We start from the raw sequence: 25,153 nt of genomic DNA, 5'->3' as shown, positions 1-25,153 counted from the left end.
TTTGCTTTGTATTACTATTGTACTATTATTACTTGTTATTATTATTATTGTTATTATTATTATTACTACTGTTCTATTTTTATTTTTACTTTAGTTATTAAACTGTTCTTATCTCAACCCACGAGTTTTCTCCCTTTTACCCTTCCGATTCTCTCCCCATCCCACTGGTGGAGAGTGAGCGAGCGGCTGCGTGGTGCTTAGTTGCTGGCTGGGGTTAAACCACGACACTTCTATTCAGGAAAAAAGTGCCAGTTACATCCATAAATCACAATACTAATCACATACATATAATCCAAATATCCCTCTGAAAAAATACCAAATTAACATGCTTTTTTCGGTTAGTGTTTCTGTTTCCATTTGCTTCTAAAAGTTTTCCTCTGGTTATGCCACCTTCTTCTTAATTGTCTGACCTACTGTCCAACCTCAGCCTTGCACAACTTATATGCTACTCTCTTCCTCCTTGTCAGACACAAGTGCATTAGTTCGTCCTTTCACTACTACAAAGAGAAAGAAAAGGAAATTAAAAAGTTACAAAAAAAATTCTGAAGTTGACTGTATATGCTGTACTTTGGTACTTGGTAAGAAAGCAGCAAGGTAGGAATCAGAGAATCCTCCGTGTTCCTCTAAAACTCAGTTTTGTCATCTTGAGCTATAGCATAGCTCAGGAAACCCAAGATGGCTCAGAACATTGGAGTAAATGAAATGGGTAGCAATACTTTCTGTTGATTTTAAAATAGAGGTGGTGTAGCCACAATGGTCTAAGGATACAAGAAAAGCAAAGTTCATAGGGTAAACTTTTTTTTTTTTTTTTTTTTTAAATTAAATGAGATTAGCTGATACAGTTGGGAGAAACAGAGGAGCTTTCAACAGCCTGAGAGTTTGTCTGTTTTTTCTAACAGTAGCCATTTGTCTAATAAAAGACATTAGCTCTGCATACAGACTGTCTGTACAGACTTTGAAGTGGTCTTTATCCAGAGGGCTTTCCCGACCAGCACAAGGCACATGGCCTGACGAGGATGAGGCTTACTGAACACTGGTTCTACAGATACAAACTTCACTGGTTTTGATGGACTTTCCCGTATTATCCATCCAAGATTTTATTCCTGTAGAAATGTGTGGAAATTGTGGGACTACTGCATGTGTCCTCTACAGTGATCTGCAACTCCACAGGGGCATTTAGTTGAGGTTTTCAGACAACTGTGACCAAACTCAGAACTATTGCTTTGACCTGCATATTTGAGATTTGATACATGACTTCAACAAACTTCCTCTTCCATGACACTGCGTTTGTGAAAACAATCAGGGCGGTGCTGCGTTCATATGTTCTCTGCATGAGGTTTATGAAAGGCCAGCGAACTACCCTGGGCTTTTCTGAGGCAGCAGAGGTCTGACTACTCATTAAAATATACAACAGTTAAACTTGGACAAGATGGTGCAGAAGAGGAAAATGGACTTGCATGGAAGTTTTATATAAAAGACAAAAAACCCAAGCAGTGTCTGTAGAGGTTTACTCGTTGAAGAGTCCTTCAGTTAAATCAAGATTTCACATTATACTAGTTCTAATGCAATCTTTCACTCATTCTGACACAGAAATAAAATCAATAATTTCCTGTGCATCCACAATAAGACTTTATATTTAATTTTACCTTGCAAATATAAAAACAAAACAATTTTACCTTGTGTACTGCAGTTAATTGGAAGCGAATTTTACTTCAGAAGATACAAATTACAATGGATTAACTGCCTGATCAAGCAGGAATAAAAAAAAAAAAAGAACCAAAATAAAATTAGTACTCAGATTCATCTATAAACCAAGTATACAAACAAAGTTGAAGGCTGTGACAAAAATACTATAAACATCTGGAAATCACTGGTATGGCTTTAAGTCGATGAAATGCAAGCACAGCAGGAAGCTCCCCTTTATCTAAATGCAGCATGTCAGGGCAGTGTTAACTGTTTTCTATTGCTTTGCAGAGGTTTGGTGCATGCAAACATGGAGATGATTTGGAACAACCGAAATGTGCCTGTAAAAAACAGGTAGACGATGATTCAAACGGCACGTAATCTTCTTGGGATTTAGGATTAGGCAGAAGCAGCCAACTAATTACACATTCTATTTGTTTTAGTGAAGGAACAATGAAGGTTTTACAGTTGCTACATTCATCACACATTTTTCAGTGTTACGTGGCAAACAATATTTATGTCTTTCCTCCAAGTGAAGCAGACACTGAGTCTGGTAGGACTGTCTTCTTTTTTTAGGCATTTGTTTCTTCACTTGCTGGTTTTCTCATATAGAAGTCTCTTGAGGTATATCTGAAGGCACATTCACCTTGGTATTCATAAACAATGTTTATGAGTCACAGCATTTACAAGGGCATTTCCCCATTCACACCACTTTTTGAGGAGGGGGGCAGACATTAAAGAAGTCTTATGTGTTTATTATTGACTACAACAGTTTTGTGTGTTTTTTAATCTTCACCCCCCCCCCCCTTTTTTTTTTTTTTTTAACTGACTGCTTTTGCAACACTGCTGCTGTCATCACTGGCACTTTTTCTAGGGTTCCCGTACCTGGAATATTTCACTGAGAGCAGGTACAGCATATAACATACATAGGCACAAGTTCTACTCTGTAGAATACTTTAAAGGAAAAGCAGTAAAAGGTCGCAAGACCCTTTTGTGTTTTTTAAAACAGGAGATTTAAGTGTATTGAAGGAGCAATTTTTGGTCCTTTCTGGATCCCAGAAGGAACTCTTCCATGGTCGGTATGGGTGCAGCATGCTGTGGGAAAACCCATCCGGGCTGTGTCCGATGCTGCATGAACGTGGGGTTCTCAGCATCTGAAGGGATGTACGGTTTACTCACTATCTCTTTTTATTCTATCTTATTAAAGTGGCTATTTTATTCAGCCAATTGTTGTTCGGCCTTTTTATGGAGATCCAGAAAGAGCCCTGCACCATCCCTACCTCTCTCTCACGCTCCCTGCTCCACTGCGAACAGCACCCATTGTAGATACAGAACCGAGGGTGCAGAACAAGAAAATCACATCTAAGAACACACCTTCTTGTCCTTCAAAACAATCTGCTCCCTCAGCAATTCCTGTGTCAAATTCTTATAATCTTTTTTAAAATTTCAGGAACAATAAAGGACTTCTTTCACTTGCATAAGAAAAATACTTCATTATACTAAACAGACACTTTCACGGTGAAAAAGTATTCACAAAATTTTCAGCAAAAAATTCGAAGTGACTGAAAAAGGTAATGAAGGTAATGATGTCCCATCTTGTCTATTTGTGCCATTACAAAAGCTTTCTTTGCTGTACATATACGGTATCTAATTTCATAAGGTAGCTTGTATTCAGTCCTTATAAACAGTTTGCTGTCATTTGGTACATAAAACCAAGCACCATGTAATTGGGATTCATGGCTTCACACACTGCTTTCATTATGCATGCTCACTGCAAGCAGTTTCAGTGTGGGTATCACTTTCTTAAAATAAAGTGTTTAAAAATAATTAAGTCTTTTACACAAAGTCACCTTTTCTCAAGGCACAATGTGATCTTTAATTAATGATGGAGATCCTGTATCTCTGACAGAAAGACTATGAATGTGTGGACTTTATGAAAATGCTAAAATTAAAAAGTGAAGCAGGTGCTTCAAGTTTCTGCAGAGACATGTGCAGATTTTTGGTTGCAATTTTTAAGTGCCTATTCATTAGACTCTTCGTAAGACAGAGCCGTGCACAGAGCCAGCTGGCTTTCAGGTACTTTTGCTGCTGTCCAATGTATTAAACTGTGAAAGTGGTGCAGCATAATAATTCAGGGGCTGAGACCACGAGTACAGTTAAACACGAACAAAAGTGAAGATGAGGAAAATGTTTTAAAGTGGAAAAAGCAGCAGTAAGACAGCCAGAAAAATACTACTCCACTGGGCATTCTGGAAAAAAAGCAGTCTACTCCAAATGAATTTTGTTTACATGGAAGAAAAGAGGAAGGTTGCATTTGAAAAATTATCCAGTAATTTCAAATCTCACCATGCTGAAATTAAAATAAAAAATACTTAAAGACACTGTCCACGACATACTACCAGCAAAGAGGAGTTCAAAATACTGAAACAAATAAAAGTCCACCTTGATCCCTCCTCACCCCCCGCCCCGATCATTAGAATACCTTTAAAGTCTTCAGTTATAGACATGTAAGTTAAACATAATTACTTTATTGTGGATACAAATTACTGTGCTTGTTAAAAAGATTTTTCGTTATATAGCATGTTTGTATACAGACTTGTATTTGCAGCATAGCACAGCACACATAGCAATAAATCTGTAATATTTATATACACACACTTAGGTGTAAGCCCAAATTTACACCCCCAGAGACAAGGGATATCACTACTAGCAGAGCCTCACTTGGAATTTATCCAGCTTTTGAACTGTAGATTAAGTACTATTTTTATTTTCTTGGAGAAATAAGGTAAAATTTATCATATTCAGGCAAGAACAGAATGGCAGGGTTCACAAGACAGATGGTGCCTGAGTACCACAGCAGTTGTCACTTTGTTGTTCACTGCTGAGGAAATACAGCAGAACAATAACTTCTGACTGGTATTTGACTGAGACACACAAATACATGGCAGCCAAGTCTTTTCCATGCATTCATACATCCCCACATGCCTGATATTTTTCCTATGGAATGCAAATTCCTTTTTCCCCACAAATAAGCTGCTAGTGATTTTTAATTCTGGATAATTTATAGGCTTCAGCTTACAAGTCAAAACCTATCTTACTTTCCAGAAGAAAATAGACTGATACCTTACTTTAAGTATTTCAGTAGAACCAAGATTCAGAAAGAGGAGACTGTTCCTCAAAACTCACAACCGCCACCGCAATACACACACACAGAGATTAATTGGTAATTAACTTTCTCTTCTTATTGGCTCTAGGTTTTTCTTTTTGTGGAATTATGTTCTCAGAAACACGGTAAGCTGTAGCGAAGGAACAAAATACACCAAAGCACAGCAGATCTCTTTCTAAAGGTAATTTTGAGAGCGTTCTCAACAGAAATGACATATATGCATGTGATATAATGACATATTATCTACCACTAAAGGCAAAATAGCTTTCTTGGCAATAACATTATCCTATTTCCAATATGAATAATTGTATTACTTTGATTTAGATATGAGGCATTACAAAGGTTTTACAGTAAGTACCTTCACTTTCCCTACTTCCACAGCGTGTTTTGATGTACAGGCCCAGTTTCTTACCAGACACACAGAGCTCGCACAGTGTACACAGTTGCCAACCATTAACAGGGGAATGTATGCTACATACCCACAGAATACGATCGATAAAGGCCTTCCCCTCCCCTTAAAACTGCACGTAGCACAAGAAAATGAATTACTCAAAGACAGTATTTATAAAGGAGTTTAAAAGCACCAAAAACCTGTATGTAGTCTCACAGAAGTAAGAATCTTTTGAAAGAATTTAAAAAAACTTCACATGTGTACTCTCCCAGATTATTATTCATATCAAATCCTGTAGATTTCTAAATACAAACAAGCAGAATTTTTAAGAATAACTACCAAAGGTATCTGTTTTTAAAACCCAAACATCCTGCAATAAATTGACATTATCCTTTGATACAGTGTTACTAACAATCAGTATAACAGCAAAACCAGATACCAGTATATTAAACAGCCCTGGAAAGAAGTCCGTTAAAAGGTTTAGTAATCCTGTTTGCTGATCTGTTATTGGAAAGCTTCATAAAGAATGGAATATGCATACAGAAGGTGGCAAACCTTAACAAATTTAAAAGTATTTACCTCCTTACATTTCTTTCAACATAGGGAGTGACAATAAAACTAAAAAAAACTAACAAAAATTCAGTCCAAAAATACAACCCAAAATTCAACTCCTCCTGTTCTCCATATTGAAACAGAAACAAGAAACACAGTAGTAATGAGATAAGATAACATGCAGCATTACTACAGCAATAAGATAACATGCAGCATTACTACAGCAATGCAGGGCACATTTCTACAGAATTAATTGACTGGCATTGACTTCAAGAAGCTAAGTCATTAAGCCTGCATGGACTAAGATAAGATTGACTGGAGTTGTTCAGCTGAAAAGCGTAGGCAGGACTTGCATTGCAGAAAATATGGTAATATCAGTTTCTTTATATTGAGCTGCTTACTGAAAGTCATCAGATGAAAACACCAGTAGTCTGTATCTACTGATGACAAGTTGTTTTGGGCAATTTTCCTAAGCTGACACGTACAACTTTGGAAAGAGATGAAAGGAGATCCAAGGTATAAACGTTTCACTTCTTAGGGATTTCTATTAACCATCCTGCAGGCCCCGAACTCACCCTTTGACACTACAATCCCAGTGTTTAAATGACAATGACTTTTCAGTTCTCAGGAAGACACTTGCAAATATATTTTACCTTTTTCTCCATGTTTTGAAGTGTAATACAGGAGTGAATATATCTTGTTCAAATCCCACAATGTTCAGAGGATCCTTTGCAGAATGCTACTATAAACAACTGCTGTTTTCACTGTAGACCTTGGCTACCAACAAGGTATCGGGCTGCTCCAGCTTCCACAAGCCTGTATGGTGACGCTGCTGTTCCAAGTTGGAAGCCGGATAATGAGAACACCGGGGAGCAGTATGCATACCAAAGGCTGCTTCCGAGCTTGAGGACCCAGGTTTTTATGAATAGCCAACAGGGAGCTTAGGAGAAGATACTGATTATGCCTGTTGGCAAGACGTTAACTTTTTAACTTCCATAATGTCTCTGAGGTAAACTATAATTACAATGATTCAGGCAAAATAAGGTGGGAGTTCTATATCTGGGAGGCGCAAGGCAAAATTACTCAAGATCAGTTGTTGATTTACTAGAGAACTGTAATTCAACATTGGGCACAGTCTGATCAGTAGTGTGGCCATGAAGATTTTTTTAAAAACCCTCCTTGGCACACAAATGAAGATGGTGCTCTTGTAACAATGATTAAGCAGGTTTTGTTTATCCTAATTTTCAGCATCTATACTTAATTTAACACAGACTATTGGTGAATTATGATTCTCTTGACCACAGATGCCTATTTGAAAAAGCTGTGAGACTGTAAACAACCAAACAAGCCTTGTCTTTAAAATAAATGTACAAGAAAACACGAACACGTTAGAGGAAGACAACACAAAAAGCAGAATTTTGCAGAAAATTGTGCAAACGAACAAATGTGAGACAGGGTGCTCTCTGCACCTGCACAGTGCTACCCCTTAAGGAGCTTTGTATCTTTATTAAATATAGTGACTGAATTTTCTAAAATCTTCCTCAAGAACTGTTTCTTGCTGTAGTATGTCAAACAACTTTCTAACACACCATAAGTTTTGAACCCTAAGTACAGCTTTAAATTCATGCCAGATGTCTTGAAATAAACCTCATCTACTCTACAGAGAGACATCATCAGGCCTGGCAGAAATAAAATTAGAACAGGAAGTTTTGCTTTAGTTGGTGGGGTTACGGACGAACGTTGCTCCACCTTCCTGCTAAGTTATACATGGAATTCCTCTGTACCTCATTCTTAAGGTATTTTCACAAGCAAAGCAGAGGGAATAATATATGAAAAAAAAAAAGATTCCAAAGTTCCTGCAAGCTCTACTAGTGAGAATATTGAGGAAAAGCGAGAGAAAATGGGGCAAAAAAGTAAAAACAAGAAATAAAAACGCACAAAAAAACCCAACAATAATGCAATTTATAGCTGTCAATGAAAAACTGGTGGCTGTGATACTTCCACACCATTTGATTAGTGACAACCACCTAAGAAAGCACACCCAGTGTGACCAGTAAATGCTGGACTTGGGGAAACAGCAAATGCACTTATGGGATTTCTTATGAAGAGTATAAAGTATTGCTGTCTGCCCACCATTTCATGGAGTGTTATATCCATAGCAGTATAGGTGGAAGGGAATCCAGGGCAGCTTCTCATCCACGGTCTTTGAAAATTTAAAAGGTGAAGATTAAGTAGCTTCTGAAACCTAACATCCAGCTCATTGCTTCAATGTGACAGGGTGTGTCGTAGGACAAATTTTTCCCTTAGGTCATATGGTAAAATATCGCAGCATGAAAGCAACGTAATGAGAAGGAATATAGATAACTGCTTACTTGCAAATTAGAAATCCAAATAAAATCTGGAACACCTAACAACTGCATGTTGGCTGATTAATTCCTACATATGTATTGGAAGACTATTAATTTTGCTAATCCAACAATACAATACCTTAAATAGGCGATTGTCAAACTCTATCAGAAGCCCTCAATATGGCTGATTACTGACTTTTGTATACTGTATGTATAATTAAGATTCTTAAATTTTCCCCAAGATGTGAATTTAAAGATGAAAATTCTAAGATGTTCTACACATATAGAATTTAAAACCTGATGACACCCTGTTTCAGAAACCGTTATTTCAAGCTATGTTTACAAAGAAGCAAGGAAATTTAGCCTATCACTAAAGCAGCTGAAAGAGAAATTTTAAGATTTACTTAAAACAGTTGAGTTGCAACTCAAACGCTTTAGACAAAGCCATTGTTCCTAACAGACAACAATGTCAACATAAGGCAGTGACTATAAACAGCTGATAGAAGGCAAAATAAAATAAAGTTAAAACAGTAGGAGTAAAATCAAAACACGGGCATTCCTAAGTAGAGATTTATTTAGAGACCTATTTATCCCAACACAAAGTGTACAACAGGACTGTTGCTCTCTTTTGTGACTGGAACCTACAGGAATTAAATACACAAACACATATATACACGCGCTTTTCCACGTACATGTACTTATTAAAAAATCCTGTCTGAATTTTCTTAGTTCGGAATATGATTAATGCAGCCTATCAGAAACCAGATGGTGCAAAACCAGAGCCATCAATCAAAATGAAAAGACCACTGAGTGCTATACAGAGCGATGTGCTCTCAAATGGAATTGCTGGTCACAGACCCTAACGCGCGATGTGCAGGGGAAGCCATAACCATTGCGGCGTTGCCCCCGAGGAACGGCCAGAAACACATCAGGCTTTGTCAGGCAAAAAACCCGGAGAAGTAGTACTTGCTGCTGTAGGTTCTGACTGAGAAAGGCTCTGCAAGCCAAATATATGTACTTTAAATAAAAAATTAAAAGCAAGCTCTTTAATGAATTTAATAATGTTTGCACTGATGACAGTATCTGTCAAACTGTGCAATTGCCATTTGATTTAATATGGGATTGTGCCATACATTAACAAAGCAGCTGCCACTGTCTGTCTGACATGTGAATTGGTATTTAATGTCTGTTCCCGCACAGGACTTACAAATGGTTCATATTTTTAGCTTTATATTACACATTTTCTGCAAATGTTCTATGGAAAACAAGGCTGGAGTTTGCAATGTAAAACAGTGATGGCTTATGTCTTGTAAGGTTTTATACCAAGCAGGCCTTTTATTTAAAAAATAAGCTTGTAAAAATAAAAGGCATGAGGGAGCATAATTTGCCACACACATGCCTCATAAACGATGCTAGCAATATTAAAGGAGATGCGAAAATGAGCAGCAGTAAGAACACACAGGTATTTTTTCCTGGAAAGAGCATGACAGGATGAAATAAAGGATTTGTCAGTATGACTGCTTGTATTTGCAACCTGAAGTGTTTTATCACAACACCTCTCTTATGTGTGCTACATATATCAAATTTCACAGACATATGTTTTGGGAAAAAAAAAATCTTGTGCTGTTTTTTAAAGACCTTTGTCAACTACTTGCATATCCATCTTTTTTTCTATAAGGCTAGATGACTAGGTATGACTGTCATGATTGTATGTGGAACGGGTGAAAGAAAAATTAAACATGACCTAAAGCAGCATTTATATGAACTAAAATGTCATCTTTAAAGATCAAGCTCTTAGTTGCTTTCAGTGATATTAGAAAAGGCCACATTTATCACAAAGAAATTGTAATGCTCCTGTTCCTTTAAGGAGATATAACCCCCCCATTTTTATCCTGATGGATCATGAGATACCAGACCTTAAATTCACCATTGGCCCCACAAGCCTCTTATACTTCAGATACTACAAATCAAATAGAGGCAGCCTCTAGAATTACAGGAAGAAGCTACAGCTTCTTGGAAAGATAATTTTTTTGACATTGGAATCTCGCCAACATTTGAATGATGAAGTAAATTCCAAAGAAGATGGCTGCCATACAAGTCTCTCAAGCTGGAGCCTTTCCCTCGAAAAATGCATGGAAGGACGCATAATTTATTTTATCCATCTTTGGATGGATACAGTATTTTGGATGAAAACTATTTTATGTTCATAAAATACCAGAATACAGCAGAAAAATAATATGAAGAACATGTCATATTTAAGGAATGAAATATGCTTTGTTAATGTGCATTTATAACAAAATCCAGGTCTGCACCTCTCTTCTTACTGACAGCACCACTTCTTCTTCCTTCTGATACACTAAAGCGCAAGTACAGCTGAAATCGAATCACGTGTTTTAGATGCTTTCTTCTGCCCTGAACTGGGACCTAAACCTCCATGGTATGTCTACACTGCAGAGCGAACTCAAAAGTCTACTGACTCTGAGCCTCCACCCTTGAACCAGGCTAATTTATCTGGGCAATTTAACTGAATGTTGCTAGTTTTACTGTAAGCACGCAAACTAAATCACCAGAGCGCCGACTCCTTCAGTGCTCATCCCGCAATTCTCAAAAAGGTAAAAACCATAGGATGTTTTCCTAGTTACATCTGAATACAAACAGCCTCCCTCCCCCAAGACCACGAGCCCTTCCCTCAGACACAAGCAGGACGAGTGCAAGACCACTGAGAGCACGTTTGTAAGAATGCTACATTTCACACACAGCTAAGGTAGACGCTTTGCTGCCGCTGACAATCGCCTAGGTTAACTATGCAAAATCCACATGGTTTGCCAGCAGATTCTGAGACTCCTCCTCCAGCTGCCCTTCAGAGCAGAGCACCTGAGCTCATGCTGAGAGTGGCCTAACCGCGCTGTGCCGTGCCGTGCTGTGCCGACAGACAGCAGGAGAACAGGTTTCCTGTGTACAACAATCTAAAGCCCAAATTCTATCTATAGTTTTACACAGTCACTTTACTCAGACTTGTCTTTTCAACTGTATGGTAACTAACCTTTCTTCACTCTTTTAAGTGGGTTATGGTACAGAGAGGAAATTATAACAAAATAAAAACTAAAGGAGTGTTTCTAGTTCCAAGAGTTCAAATGACAGCAGAAGATGGAACCGTAGCCAGTGCTGACTTATTATGAATTGGGAAAAATGTGATCCCATCCTTCCCTGACTTACTTGAACACACCAGATTGTTTCTGGATGATACTTGGAATCAATCTCAAATCAAAGTTCTCGTTGATGACGCGTCTTCCTCTGTGTGTGCGTGTATGTGTGCGTATATGTAAGGCTATGCAGAAGAATATTAAGAGAGGACAAGGATATCAACATTTCCATACTCTTATTATCACATACAAAGCCAGAAAATACACACCTGCTTCACAGCTTTATATCAAAAGGTCATTAAAGCAAGCTTTTGAACAGGAATAAGGAAGAAAAGTAAACGAAATATGTTCACTCCATGCAAGAAAGTCAAAATCCTACCCAAGATTTTGGGCACCAGAAGATTACCCCAAATCTTCTGATAATAAAAGCATTGATGCAAACTTGGTTACCATCTAGAACTTTAAATAACATGTCAAATTAATTCAAGTACACAGAAAGACTGTAGCAATTTTATGAGCAAAACCATTGTTCTCCATTGAGAAGATACGGAACAGAATGTAAAGCTAGTTATCACATCCATTAGCGAAGTTCCCAAAACTTGGGTCTCTGGATATGTAATTAATTAAAAGCAAGTAAGCTCAAGAGCTTGGTCATAGGATCACTTAGGTCAATAGCAAAGTTTAAATTCTTGAAAAGTGAAGAACTCTACTACCCCCTCTGCAGGTGGGTTCCCAAGACGTTGTGCTCATGCACTGCTACGCCTTCCCCTCCGACATAACATTGTTTCCCACAGCCACTTTAATGCCATGACAAAGTACAGCTGTAGAACTAAGGGGCTCCATAAAGAGGAAAAAACCAAGAAAAATGGAAGGGCAGGTGAATTAAAGTACATGGAGAGAGAATACAGTGTTAATACCTGAAGAAGATACTAAACAAAGAATAGTTAGGTAGGAAGAAACAGAAAAAAGAAGGTAGACTACATAGAGAAGAAATAAACTTTTGCAGAGGGAGGGAAAAATGGCAATAGAATAAAGAAAGAGGGAGGGGAAAAAAAAATGAGAGAAGGTGAAAGATAACTGGGAAATCCAATCCACTACAAACTGCACAGCCACAGAGATACAGGTCAAATGAGATGTTAGGGAATGGGAGAAGGAAAGATACCTGAACTTGATACGACCACAGAACCATTAGTTATACACTCCATCATATTGCCAACACAAGATTAAAGAGAGCTTAAAAGAAATTTTAACAGCGCCAGGCCTGTTCACTTTCTGTGATGTCAAGGTTTTCCAGCAACTCATTTTAGAGCACCTAAAATACCTTTTTCATACTTTTGTGTCAGTCAACGATGGACAAGGTACCTAAGCGATACAAGACATGCAGCAAAAGGTAATGCTTTTCTCTGGAAAATAACAAGAGGATTAATGTGCCTCAAACAATTTGTTTTACTTGAGTTCATATGACAGATATTTAAGGTCACCATAAAACTTGTCTCTCATTTTATATTTCAGTATTTTTTGGAGGTAGAAGATACTTATTTGAGGCAATCTGCTATACCAGGTAGCATTTGCATGTTGTACCAAGGAGAAAAACTGTGAGGTAGATGACCACTATTTTCGTGATTATTTAACTGAAAAAATGTATAGATGTTTTTATATGAGGGGGAGGGGTATACATACGTGGATTACCTCAGCTTATTTCTTAAAACTGTTCTCAAGATCATTAACAAAGATATCTCAATAATACATTGGTACCTGTGAAAACTCGTTCAACATCTAAGCCCATGCATCATCATATAGCATTATCTTTGTGTATAGATGCAAACGTGATTTGACAGACTGTTGTTAATCATTTTTTAGAAAGATCATTTAAAAAGACAAAAAAAATACCTGTTTAACCTAAAACAGATAAAGCCTCCCTTCTGGTTTGTAATTGAGGTAACAATCCCAAACAATTCAGGTACCATCAAACAGGGTTCAATGTTTTAAATATCCAATTATAGCAGAAGTTACTAGCATTGAATACAGTTTTAACCAAAGTACTAAGCATATATACACTACCTGTTTGTACACATTTTAGGTTTTGTGTAAAACAAAACCAACAAACAAACCATTGGTTTTACAGCAATAAATTCAGGAATTGTTGTGGGTTGGTTTTTTTTTTGTTGTTGTTGTTGCTTTTCTTTCCATTTTCTGGATGCAGTATACACTTCAAATAATATTGCAAGTCTTTTATCCCAACATTTCAGCTAGAGAATTAAGACAGACCAGATACGTCTTGTTCTATACAGCGTATTCAGCAGAGAAGTAAGCCCTTTCATCGTATTGCTTTCCTTGTTTCTTCTCCTAATCTCTACAAAACCTTGAAACAATTCCCGGTATTTGAATGGCCACTTCTAAACTGTCTATATATTAGCTCGCTCTGTGTTACAGATGGCATAAACTTCAATGCAGCTAAGAGTTAAGTCAAGAAAAAGCAGGAGCTTTTCAGGCCATTAGATTTTCTTCACTATCATCAAGTAATGTTCAAGTGTGCCATTAGCACAAGGCCACTGCACTGCTCTTCCAAACAGAAATTGCTTTTCTCTTTCAGTCGTCGTCTTTGAAGCCTCACATCATACCAAGAGCACAAAACAGCTTTATGTAACCTCCTCCAAAAAGCTGTTCTGAACACGAGGGAAGGGAACAGACAAGAATGGATGTAGGTTACAATAAGAATATTTCCATAAAACGCGGTCATATCTGACATCTGAGCTATTAAATTAAACCTGAAATCTATTTTGAGGCAGGAGATAGCAAAAGGCTCTGTCTCTTTTCAGCAATAACCTAGAAATCTTTTTCATCTTACAGAAGAACAATTCAAAGCACCTGCTTTAGGAAATTCAGACTATGGCTTATATCACAGGCATCACAACCTCACAGTCGCCTTATGATTTAGTACAATGCTGTTCCTGGAATAAATGGAAAGCAGGTTAAAAGGATTTTTGTTATTTTCCAGAATCATATACCCAAGTCATTACCCAAAAAATCTGAAGGCTGAGACAGTATCTCAAAACTACTTTCTTTTTTTTTCTGGCTCAAAAGTAAAACATACACATTCACAGCACTTCCACTGCACATGCACATCTTACAAAACACAGTTAGTATCTGAGAAACATTACTGTCCTGAGGAAAAATAACCAGAATTGCTTGTGGTTTTCAGCAGTTCTGAAATTTCCCATTTCCAGACTCCAAAAAGCATCCAAACATGCTAGCTGCCACGCCTCATATGTAAAACAAACCACTTCCTAATGGCAGTGGCTATGAAAGATGGCCAGCAACAAACACAGAAGTAGAAGATGGCAAAGTCTGGGGGGTCAGGAACCACTAAAAAGGTACGAGCATAGATTACTGAAAGATGTAAATCTCACCTGCCAGATATGTTTAATGCTGCAACTATGTTTTTGTTTTTCACTAGCTTCTTTTAAGAAACTACTCTCATAGCAACACTTTCAACTCTACAAGTGTCCAACATTTCAATTTACATGTCCTCTCATGGAATCACATCATACCACAGTGCAGACATGTCTTCAAAAACAAAGTTTTCAGGATCTAGTTAACAGAGTAGTATGGTCATGCCTGCCATTAGAAAGTTAGCCAACGTCAGGCATTTTAGAGTTGTTTATTTCAGCAGACATCAGAATTTCTTTTGTTCAATTTTGCTTATTCGTGAAGGACACACAGGAGGTCCAGCTTCCCTGAACATGGGAGAAAAATGAAAGGAAGCAGCTCACTGGTAGGAAAACTGGTCCCAACAGAAGCGCTTAACTTCCCATCTTCCCCTGTCTCTGCTGTTTAACTGAGCAATCCTCCCAATGGTGAAGACATTTTCCCTGGTTCTCGGTGCCACCACCACACTCTCCATTGCCCTGACACAGCCTGCAGTCCCCAGAGGCCACCAGCTACAGAACAGGGGCTGGAAGGAGTGCAGGACTTGACAGGTTTTGCTACCAGAAGCCAATTGACTCCAATCCCTTACCCCTTACCTGGGACTTTCCTCTTGCTTTTGGATACTTCATGTTTCACACAGGTGCCCATGACGATTTCCAGATAACACCAGAGCCTTGGCCATTGCTATGACTAATATTTTGTGTTATTGTCAATGAAAACCACTTGGACCACACAGATATGCCTCCATAGGCAGTGCCAAAAGAGATCCCACCTGTTTGAGAGTGGCTCCTGTCTGTTTCATTATGAAAACACAGTTTCACCCCCTCATTACTTACAGTCTCTTTCAATGTGTAGTAGTATCATTTTTTAATTTTTCTGGTTTTACAAATGCCTCAAACTCTCCAGAGGAGCTACAGAACCCAGCAGAAGAGGTGCCCTACAACCACAGTTTAAGGATGCTGACATTAGATTATTTATTTTCCGTTAAAAATTGGAGCAAGAGTCTGTGCACTATTGAAATAATTGGTTGAAAACAATTATTATGGTAAGTCGGTAAGTGGCAGCAGCCGTTAGCACCTTAACTTTAAGGATAGCCATACATAATCTTGTTATTAATCTTCCTTGAGTCAGTTATGCACACATCTACCTTTATCAAAGCCAATGCAATACAGGACATCACTCCCCTGCTTCCTGAAATTGCTTAACAGGCTAAGAGCTAGCCAAAAAAACCAAACAACAACAAAAAAACCCCCAACCAAACCAAAAAAAGAAAGCTTTTTGTCACTTAATTGTGTATCTTAATACAATGGTCCATATAACTTGTCAATCACACAGGCATTGCCTATGGGGTTTTAGTTTTTTGATTGTTTTAACATTTCCAGGACACATTAATACAGAACATTTTAAAGCATGAGGCTTAAAGATTTTGCAGTTATTTTAGTACTACTGCATCAATTAGAGTACATTTTGAAATAGTAATTTTTTTTTTTTTTTTAATCCTGAGCACTTTCAACTTGGGAAAAAAAATCTCTCAAAAAACTTCTCAAATCACATGAACGTTGACTTTATTTCTTACTTGGTTGGACACAGTCTATGCTAAAATAAATCACTAACGCTGTAAGATATGACCTTACTTTTTCACAGATCATGCCCTATTGCATGAGGTTGCGAAAGGCAGAAACGAATCCAGAGCTGAGTTTTAAGCACAGCTCTCAGAGGATTTCTCACTGTAACAGCACGGTGCTGCCAGAGGCATGTATGGACATGCCCTAAGGTTTCTCTTTCTGGCTAGCCTCTCAAGCACACAGAGCAGCAAAATGAGTAGTAGTTCTGCTATACTGTTTGCTGTATGTAGAAACATTCTTTTGCAGAGCGTAAAATGAGGATTATAGTTTTAAACAACTGCTCCAGGGCTAGGCTGAATACTTAACTCATCTGACAAAAAGAAGAAAAGGAACTAGGGCTTTATGCTGCCGAATTTGGACGCTTTCTGCGTATTGCATCCTGAAGCTCGTATTAAGCTTCTCAAACCTGTTGTTTTGACCTGGTAACCTGCTATCACAACTGCCTTAGTAGCTTTTCAACAAACTGGGTCACAAGTTTTAAAGGGCAAACATCATTTGGGAGAAAGATACTAAGGGAGTTAAACATCCACTGCAGACAGAATAAAATCCTTGCTGTGTGCAATGTGGAACCTCACAGCGTACACACAAAAAAAGATTCAGCAGAAACTACTTGTGTGCACACATAATCTTTCATTAAATGAGCTAGTAGAAAACTAGGCCAGATTATAGCTAAGGGTAAAAAGAGCACTCCTCAACTATGATCTTTTTTAATTTTAAATCACTAAAACTGTTGTTGATACAGCTTTATGAGGACGTCATTTTTATCCTATTTTTCTGATAGTCCTAGAAAAAGATAAAATGTACATATAATTGGAAGAGCTGTTCTATTGCTAACTAGAGAAAAGTTACACAGCAGTCAGAACTTGACTCTCAGGAAAGCCAGAGTACACATACTCCTACTCTACATAACACAGGAAAAAGCAAGTATCTCAGAACAAGGAATGGCTTCATCTACAAATAAGATTTCTATGTATTTTTACACATGCTAAGCGAAATAAGTTTGAACAAATGGCAATCAAACACCCACGTGGAACAGCTTTTAATTATTTCCTAAATAATTATTTAGTTTCGGAAAGAATTAATTTTAGAAGATATTTATTTATCTTAACAACCAAAAAAGATATTTGAGAAAAGTGAACTTTTTGCATGTGTCTAACATCAAGAGTTCACTATATTTGCCAGGCATTCAAGACTGATGCTACAATGAGCTTTGTCAGCGTCACAGTATCTGAAAGACCCACAGGCTCCAATCCTCCTGGATAGGATAAGTATACAACCAAAGTGTAATTACTGAGATTTGCTGTTGTATGATTTCATCTGAACAATGAGAAGGGCAACTAGATGGTAAACTACACATAGTGAGGCATTAAAGAATACAGGAGCTTAACTACTCTTCCTCTGCTATCAGCAGAGGCAGAGTATCTCCCACTGTTCCATCCCTTTTGCACAGAAGCAATTTAAAAGCTCTGCCCCCTCTGCTGCTGAATTAAGGCCTCACTAGATAGACGGTAAGACTCTACACCTGCAAGTGGAAGGAAAAGGAAATCTTTGCTTTCCCCCTCCATAAAAGAGCTGGCTTTTCACCTGGAAATGCAGAACCACAAACATTTAAAATGTCTTTCAGGATGCAGTAACTTAACTAGATAGGGAAATATATATTGAGGCAAAATTTCCAGGAATAGCTACTATTTCTAATAGCTATTGGTATCCTGACCAAGCATGAACAGTAGTAAGGTTAGGAGGGTTAGTGCAGTTATTCCCTCAAAACATCACTTTCTGGTTTAGTGAGTGAAGCACAAGCTTGGAAGAACGAACACTTTCTGATTAATTTTTGTCTTTTCTATGTGTTAGGCCATCACAAAAGGATGAAGTACTATCAAATCTCGCTAGACAGTCCTGTTCCAGCCACTGTAGTTCATGAGCTTCCTTTTTACGTCTGTTTTAACTACTACTACCAAGCTCCAACTTATCCTTTAAGGTTATCTCTCTTCTACTTTAGAAAGGTTCTCAGAGAAAAAACTTTTAATCAACCAACTAAGAATCCTGGAAGCCAGTAATTCAAGTCATTCGTGCCATGGTCCTGGCACTACAAATAGGAAGTAGTTAGCAGAAGGAAAACCCTCAGTGTCAAATGGAAAATAAGGAAAGATCATCTTTTTAGTAAACTCTCATTTCTCCTTTTTTCCCCCCTTTTACTCTCAGGTATATATGCAGAATGTGCTTGGAAGCAGCAAGAGAGTGGAGCTTCAAAAATCACTCATCAAACAATTGTGCTACTTTTAATAATTTATTAAAGGTCCTAAAACAAAGATCAAAAGGGAATATATCTAAGCATTTATATTCAATTCCACATCGCCTGATGACTAATTTGTAAAGAGTGCACAAGTCTTCACAACTGAAGCCAAAATCATTTGAGGATACTTTGATATAATGCCACAAAGGATATGAGCAGGAAGGCAGCAGGAGTTACAAATGGCCAAGCTCCATTAAAAGTGCTAATAAAAGAATAATGGAATTTCCTTGTACTATGAATAAAAAGCGTTTGGCACAGGAGAATTTAGGCACGGAGAGGAATATCAAAGCTTCTGGTTCATCAGTTGCTTCTCCTTATTAGATCTTAATTGACTTACTATTACATTTACCTTAAAATGCTTCAACTCAAAAAGCAATGATCCCATTCAAGATCTTGTGACACTAATTTCCTTAATTCTTCATGTTTCTCAATGTTCACAGGTCCTTAATATCTGTTTTACCAATCCTTGTAAATAATGCAAGTCTATCTATAAAAAATACTTCAAAGTGATGGATTTAACATGAAATGATACATAATTATTAAAATTATAGAATATACCTACTGTTTGACAATGTTTTTTTTAAACTGTAAATTTTCAAGTTGCTGGTAACTATGGAACTCTCATAGCAACAACCTACTTGATAAATTTAATCCATTAATATTTACATAATGTATTTCTTTTTCATAGACACATGTAGTTACACACATACACGCAGGTGTTCATACATACAGATAGGTGCACATACATACACACTTCTGCCACCTTGCTCCCCCAAATATAAAGCCTAGCTAATTTTTCCAATGTATAGCTATTTGGTACATGGCCAGGAAAAGAAGGGGTAGAGTTCAGAACTTTCCTTTGAGATGTCTAAACAAAAAAATGTCTCAAATCTTTCTTTTTTGAAATGGATACTTAAAAAATCACATCCACTTTGCCAAACAGAAGCAGCAAAGACGGCGATCTCATACTGCTGACAAATTGTTAAAGGATGTAGTGCGCTTGGTTAAAAAACCATGCCCACAGATGCATCCAAGACAGGGGGAACTCCCCCAAAATATTTACAAACCTACTTAGCTCTCCTTCAATTTGCTGCTTAATGCTCTCTTTTGCATAATGTTTACAAAAACCCCATGACAAATAGTTATGGCACAGAAATGCTGTGATCTGTGTCTCCTAGTTCTCCCAAATCTTCTTGTAACAGCTTTAATTTTTTATTTCACATTGCAATGTCTTTAGGGAAGCGATCTTTTCCTACGCTATAGTACAGGATATTTTTTTACCAGTGTTCCCTGACTTTACAAATAAGCATCAAGTTATAACGATGATGTGTATTTCTTCTTCTTCCCCCAGACAACCATCAGGCTCGTTAGCAAAGCAGCCTCTTCCAATGATGCTTCCAGAATCAATAGATAATTCATTAGTATCATGTATCTCAGGGCCTAATTGACACAACAGGCTAAGCAACATACTCAAGGGTAACACAGTTTCTAAACAGAGAGGAAAAAAGAGGGGAATCTGATACCACATATGGTCACTTTGCAGGATTTACTGTCAGTCTATGAATTATACTTCTATGAGGTTAATGTGAGTCATTGGTTTCACAAATCAGAAAATGCAGCTTTTCAAGCTTGGCTTGAAAAAACAAACATTTACATGATAGCATAATTTAAGTAACGCGAATACCCTCGTGCTTTCAATTTTATCATTTCCTCTCATTTTTGCATGAAACGTGAAATATGGTCATCACAAACATTTGGAATTATTCTTAACAACAAACGTAGGTAGTATATTTTTTCTTACCTTATGATCATATGGATTGTATGAATGAAACAGCTGGGACAGATCCTTTGTTCTCTGCTTTTTCTGAAAAGAAATATTAATAAATAAACTGTATTAGAAAAGTTAAAGGAAAAAGAAAGAGACTACTGATTTAAAAAGCTGTATGCAGGTACAAACACATTCTCTCCCCACTTTGTTAATGGAACTGTAGGTATGAAGAGCAGGGTATGCAGATTAAGGATATTAAATATCACAGGAAATAATTAACATATATATTAACAATGCTAAGAACATATCCTTAATAAATAATAAACATTAATCTATGGAACATCAGTGGAATGCGTAAACAATTCAGATTTGTTTTAATTTCTGCACAATAAATCACAAATAATGTTTTAGAATACAGATAACAAAACTTTAAGATTAGGCTCCAATCTTGCAAAGACTTGTCTACTATTCTAGCATGTACATGCAGTCTTACTTTATAGCAGATGAGGTTTAAAGGAAGTTGGTTTAAAGAAAAATCGTTTATTATTTTTTGATTTCTTTTGATGCTAATACTCTCATTGCCTTGATTGTGGAAAATTAATAGGTGGTATGCTATTTAATGCCAAGGCAAAGCAAAAAAACCTCCTTCTGTTAAGAGCAAAGTTCAAAGTCAAAACCTGCTTAATCCAGCTTCTACTGAAATCAATGAAAGAGCTTTCAGAGATTTCAGCAGCTGTTAAATAGAATCTCTCAGCTGCATCCTATGGAGGAGGAGCAGGGAGAGGAGAAAAACAGACTTCATCTTTAATGCAGGGATGAGTAATAAGTAAATTCAAAGTTTTATTATGTCAAAATCGACACTGACTTATCTCATAGCTTGGGAAGGCAGAGCATTGCATGTTGGAAACTGTGTGAAGGGGAGACAACTACAAGAACTCCTTGCTTGTAGTCTTGTACCGTTGTCTTATTTTGGCCATCATTTCTGTGAAAGTAGTTTTCCAACTAAACTGGTAGAATCTGTTCGTGTTTCCAGCATGCTGGGAACTAAATAGACAACTGCATGACTGCAGTATTTATTTTAACTTCTGGAAGCTATAGGACAATTTAGTAATTTTTGATTATGCAAAAGGAACTACGTATTTCCTTTCTTTACATAGTTTTTATTTTCAGTGAAATCTTCGGATGTAGCAACTCAGTCATAAAAGCTATAACTTTAGTTACTAGTACAAATCTATGACAGCTGGATATTGCTGAGTCATTGAAGGTATCAGATTAATATTACTACTTCTGTGAGGTTCCTAGCTATGTTTTACTTACGACTGCTAAAGAGTCAAGAAAATCATTTTTTATTCACTGTCCCTCTTCAAACAAGAATGGTAAATTTTGTTTTCAGTATGAGAGGGTTACTTCTGTCATAGACAATTCTATTCAATTATCACAAGCGATACCTAACAGGACTCGTTTCTCTGAGTTTACTAAGGGACTTTAAAACTTACAGAAGTGATATTAAAAAGGACATTTCTGTTAGTATAGACTTTCTCAGCCATCGAACATGCCTTTGCCAAAGAAAAGATCTCCCTTAGTAGAGGAACCTTTGCCCTCTAACCCCCATTAATACCTCTTTTATTTCCAATGGGAAAAAAACCACTCAAATGAAAGCTTCAGGTAGCACAACCCAAATTCCATCACCACCCTCCAATGGCTTCTTTCCTGGTATTACAGTTATACATGATGAAAGTGGTTAAAATACTGTAAAAAGGATTTGGAGAAATGCGATAATAAATTGAAAAGAGATATGAAAATGATTATATGAAAAGGTTGCTTAAAAAACTAATTGAAAGTAGAATCATGCAAGAAGTAGACAAAAGCATTTTAGTTTGGAAGCTGGAGGCCTCTACTAAACTTACTAGGAAAAAAACACACAAAACCCAGAAAAAGTCTAATTCTTGCTTTTTCTTACTGCAGACTACTTCTCTTGTATCCATTTTGACTGCACACACAGTGCTTTTGACTATTTCTTTTTTTTGCAATAGCTTTAATAACAGTCAATAAAATTATATGACAGAAACCCTTCACCCTCAGACTGGCTAAAATGCTATTTACACACTCAGCTAGACAAGATGAAGAACGAAGATGGTTTCCCTTACACAACACATTGACATAGTCTTCCACTTTTTATTATAGGAAATTATGGTTTCTTTCCTACCTTTCCACACAGGGTAGATGTTTTGCTTTTTGTACAAAACCAAAATGCTCCTGGACTGAGGAAATGCTGGAAATCCACGCCACAGAGGAACATGGAATGGAACTTTTGGAGATGCACATGAAAAACTGCTGCCCCCAGGATGCCCCATATGCTTAGCTGACCTAAATCTAAACAGCATTTGACTGCTTTGTAGGAACTCTGAATACACAGAGACAAAAATGTCTTAAGCAGAGACTTAAGGTTGCTTAGTGATAATTTGTGTCTTTCTAGAACACTGAGTTCAGCTTAACTCAGATTTCTAAAAACCAGAAATATAAAACATTTCAAAACACAGAGACTAAGAAAAGGACAAGGAATTCATGCTGCTGTAATGGTAACCCCTTCAGCTCCTACAGCAGGCATTAGCCACATGGTATTAATATATGTTTTTTACATGAAGAAAAGGAGCAGTTCCCAGCTCACCTGTAAGCAGTGTAAAGCACAGAGTAAAGGAGGCCTCTCCATGTCTAGATATGACAGAGCAAAATAAGGAGCCCAAAAACTCCTTCTCCTTCATTGCCTCCAGTGGACTATTTCAGTCCCTAAACTGCCTATTTACATGCATGTCCCCAGAATTTCTTTCTTTGATGCAGCTTCATACTCCCATTTCTCCTTCCTCAGCTTAGTCCAACATCCCTTTCAAATACTTGACCAATATAAAAATATTTTTCTTCCCCCTATCTCCCTGCTCTTTTCGTTTAGTGTTCTGATTCCCCATTCCTTTGTTCTGTACCGATAATGCTGTCAAAATCACATCATAAAAAGACACTCAAAAAACCCATCTGAACTTAAGGCAAATGTACTGTCCCATCGTACTGTTCCATGTACAGCAGCAGTATCGCTTTCAAACATCCTCACAGATCTGCATTGGATACATTTAAATTTATTATCTTTCTGAAAAAAAATCAAGAGTCTTTCCAAAGTCACTATACAAATTAGCACAGGGTATTTCCAAAAATGAAAAGACGTGTTAGGAGTCTGATAGCAGCATCAGACTCGTAGCTTATTTCCATACTTCTCTCAGGCTTGCCATATATTGATAAAACCTATGTTCAGTGACCACAGAACATTTCCTTACACCAAGTTACCCTTGGCAGTGGGTTACTTGCAATACTCTTACTTGGTCTGGCTGTATATAATTTTGGCGCAAGAGCATTTGGCACGTAACAAGCCAGAGATACACTATTCCTCCACAGACTTTTCCAGTATTGGTTTGCCAAAGGGCAGTCAGAGCCATGTATCACTTGAGATAAATATCATAGGATTCACAAGACCAGTAAAGCCTCAGCCTGAGAACTGTGCACAATCTCCCACTCGTGCATCGCAGCAAGCAGTGGCGTATGAAGTGGGGATTTTTTGAAGCACGAGTAGCAGGCCGTCTGGGGAACCACAGAGCAGTACCCTGTTAATCCAGAGGAAGGGCTTCCCCTGGGTGGAGGGTGCTGCCTGCGTTGCTGCTGCGTACAACTGTTCAGATGCTGCAGTCTGTGGCCCAGCAAGATCCTCCTAAATTTACAACAAGCAAGACTCTGGCCAGAAGGTTCCCTACTATATGTATGTATGTATGTAAGTAAATGTGTGTGTGTGTGTGTGTGTGTGTGCGCACTTTACAGGGGCAGAGATTTGCTTAGGTTACAAAATTCTGGTGAATCAATCATGCACTGATTTAAATTTCAAACCCGTAGTCCTTAGTTCGTAGCACTTAGAGAGATACATTCAGATGCTACGCTAATGTGGGCCACTAAAATTATACGCATATGACTGTGCACACAATTTTTCACTTTTCTGTTTTAATAAGTTTTAAAGATGCCACATTATATGGGAGATACAATGGAGACACTTTTTATTTCTGTCTTTAGCTGGAAACGTATGTAAAAGCCTGATGAAGAATGGATTAAAGTGCTGCTGCAGGACTGAGTTAAATACTGTAAAATCATATATGTACCTACACATAAGTATGCTAGGATGGAAGGGTTTCTCTAAGTAAAGCAATACTTTTGTAAGTGAATTATTTCAAGCTTGTTACTAAAATACACATAAGTAATTAAGTGCTTCTCAAAAGACAAATAGTGTTCAATACGCAGTTATGAAAATAACAACCAGAAACCAACATCAACTAATGATGTTTCTTGTGGCAACATTCATAGACAAAGTTAGTAGCAAGGAAACAACACGTAACCATAATTTCATTATTTTCCTCCCCGTAAGCATACATGCAAGTAACACATACTTTGCTCTAAGTATTTCCTTTCTCTGTCTCTCATTTCCTGCACCTCGCATTTTCAAGGTCTTATTTTTAACTATAGAGATTTTTTAAAGCGACACTGGTCATCTCATATTATATGCTTAAAGTATAGTAACTTTAAATAATAAAGGATCCTTTTAGAACACATCCAGAATTATAAACCAATAAAGCCAAGAGTTAGTGACTTTCTTGGTGTTTTTACTCTTTTTTTCTTGTGCATTGATTTTTAGCAATAATGAAACATTTTCTAATGCTTTAGGTGGAC

At 37.4% G+C, this 25,153-nt stretch overlaps 1 protein-coding gene across 1 annotated transcript in view; it reads right to left on the bottom strand.

The window, feature by feature from the left end:
• Window positions 1-25,153, bottom strand: part of CDKAL1 (CDKAL1 threonylcarbamoyladenosine tRNA methylthiotransferase) — a 426,399-nt gene that overhangs the window by 72,463 nt on the left and 328,783 nt on the right. Inside the window, exon 13 of the mRNA XM_082328770.1 lies at window positions 20,432-20,494. Coding sequence (XP_082184896.1) covers window positions 20,432-20,494 — 63 coding nt within the window. The remainder of the gene's footprint in view (window positions 1-20,431; window positions 20,495-25,153) is intronic.

Source organism: Platalea leucorodia (assembly GCF_965183815.1).
Source record: "Platalea leucorodia genome assembly, chromosome: 1".
Classification (NCBI taxonomy): Eukaryota; Metazoa; Chordata; class Aves; order Pelecaniformes; family Threskiornithidae; genus Platalea; species Platalea leucorodia.
Note: the sequence above shows the minus strand (reverse complement) of the source record. Positions and strands in the feature narration are given on the sequence as shown.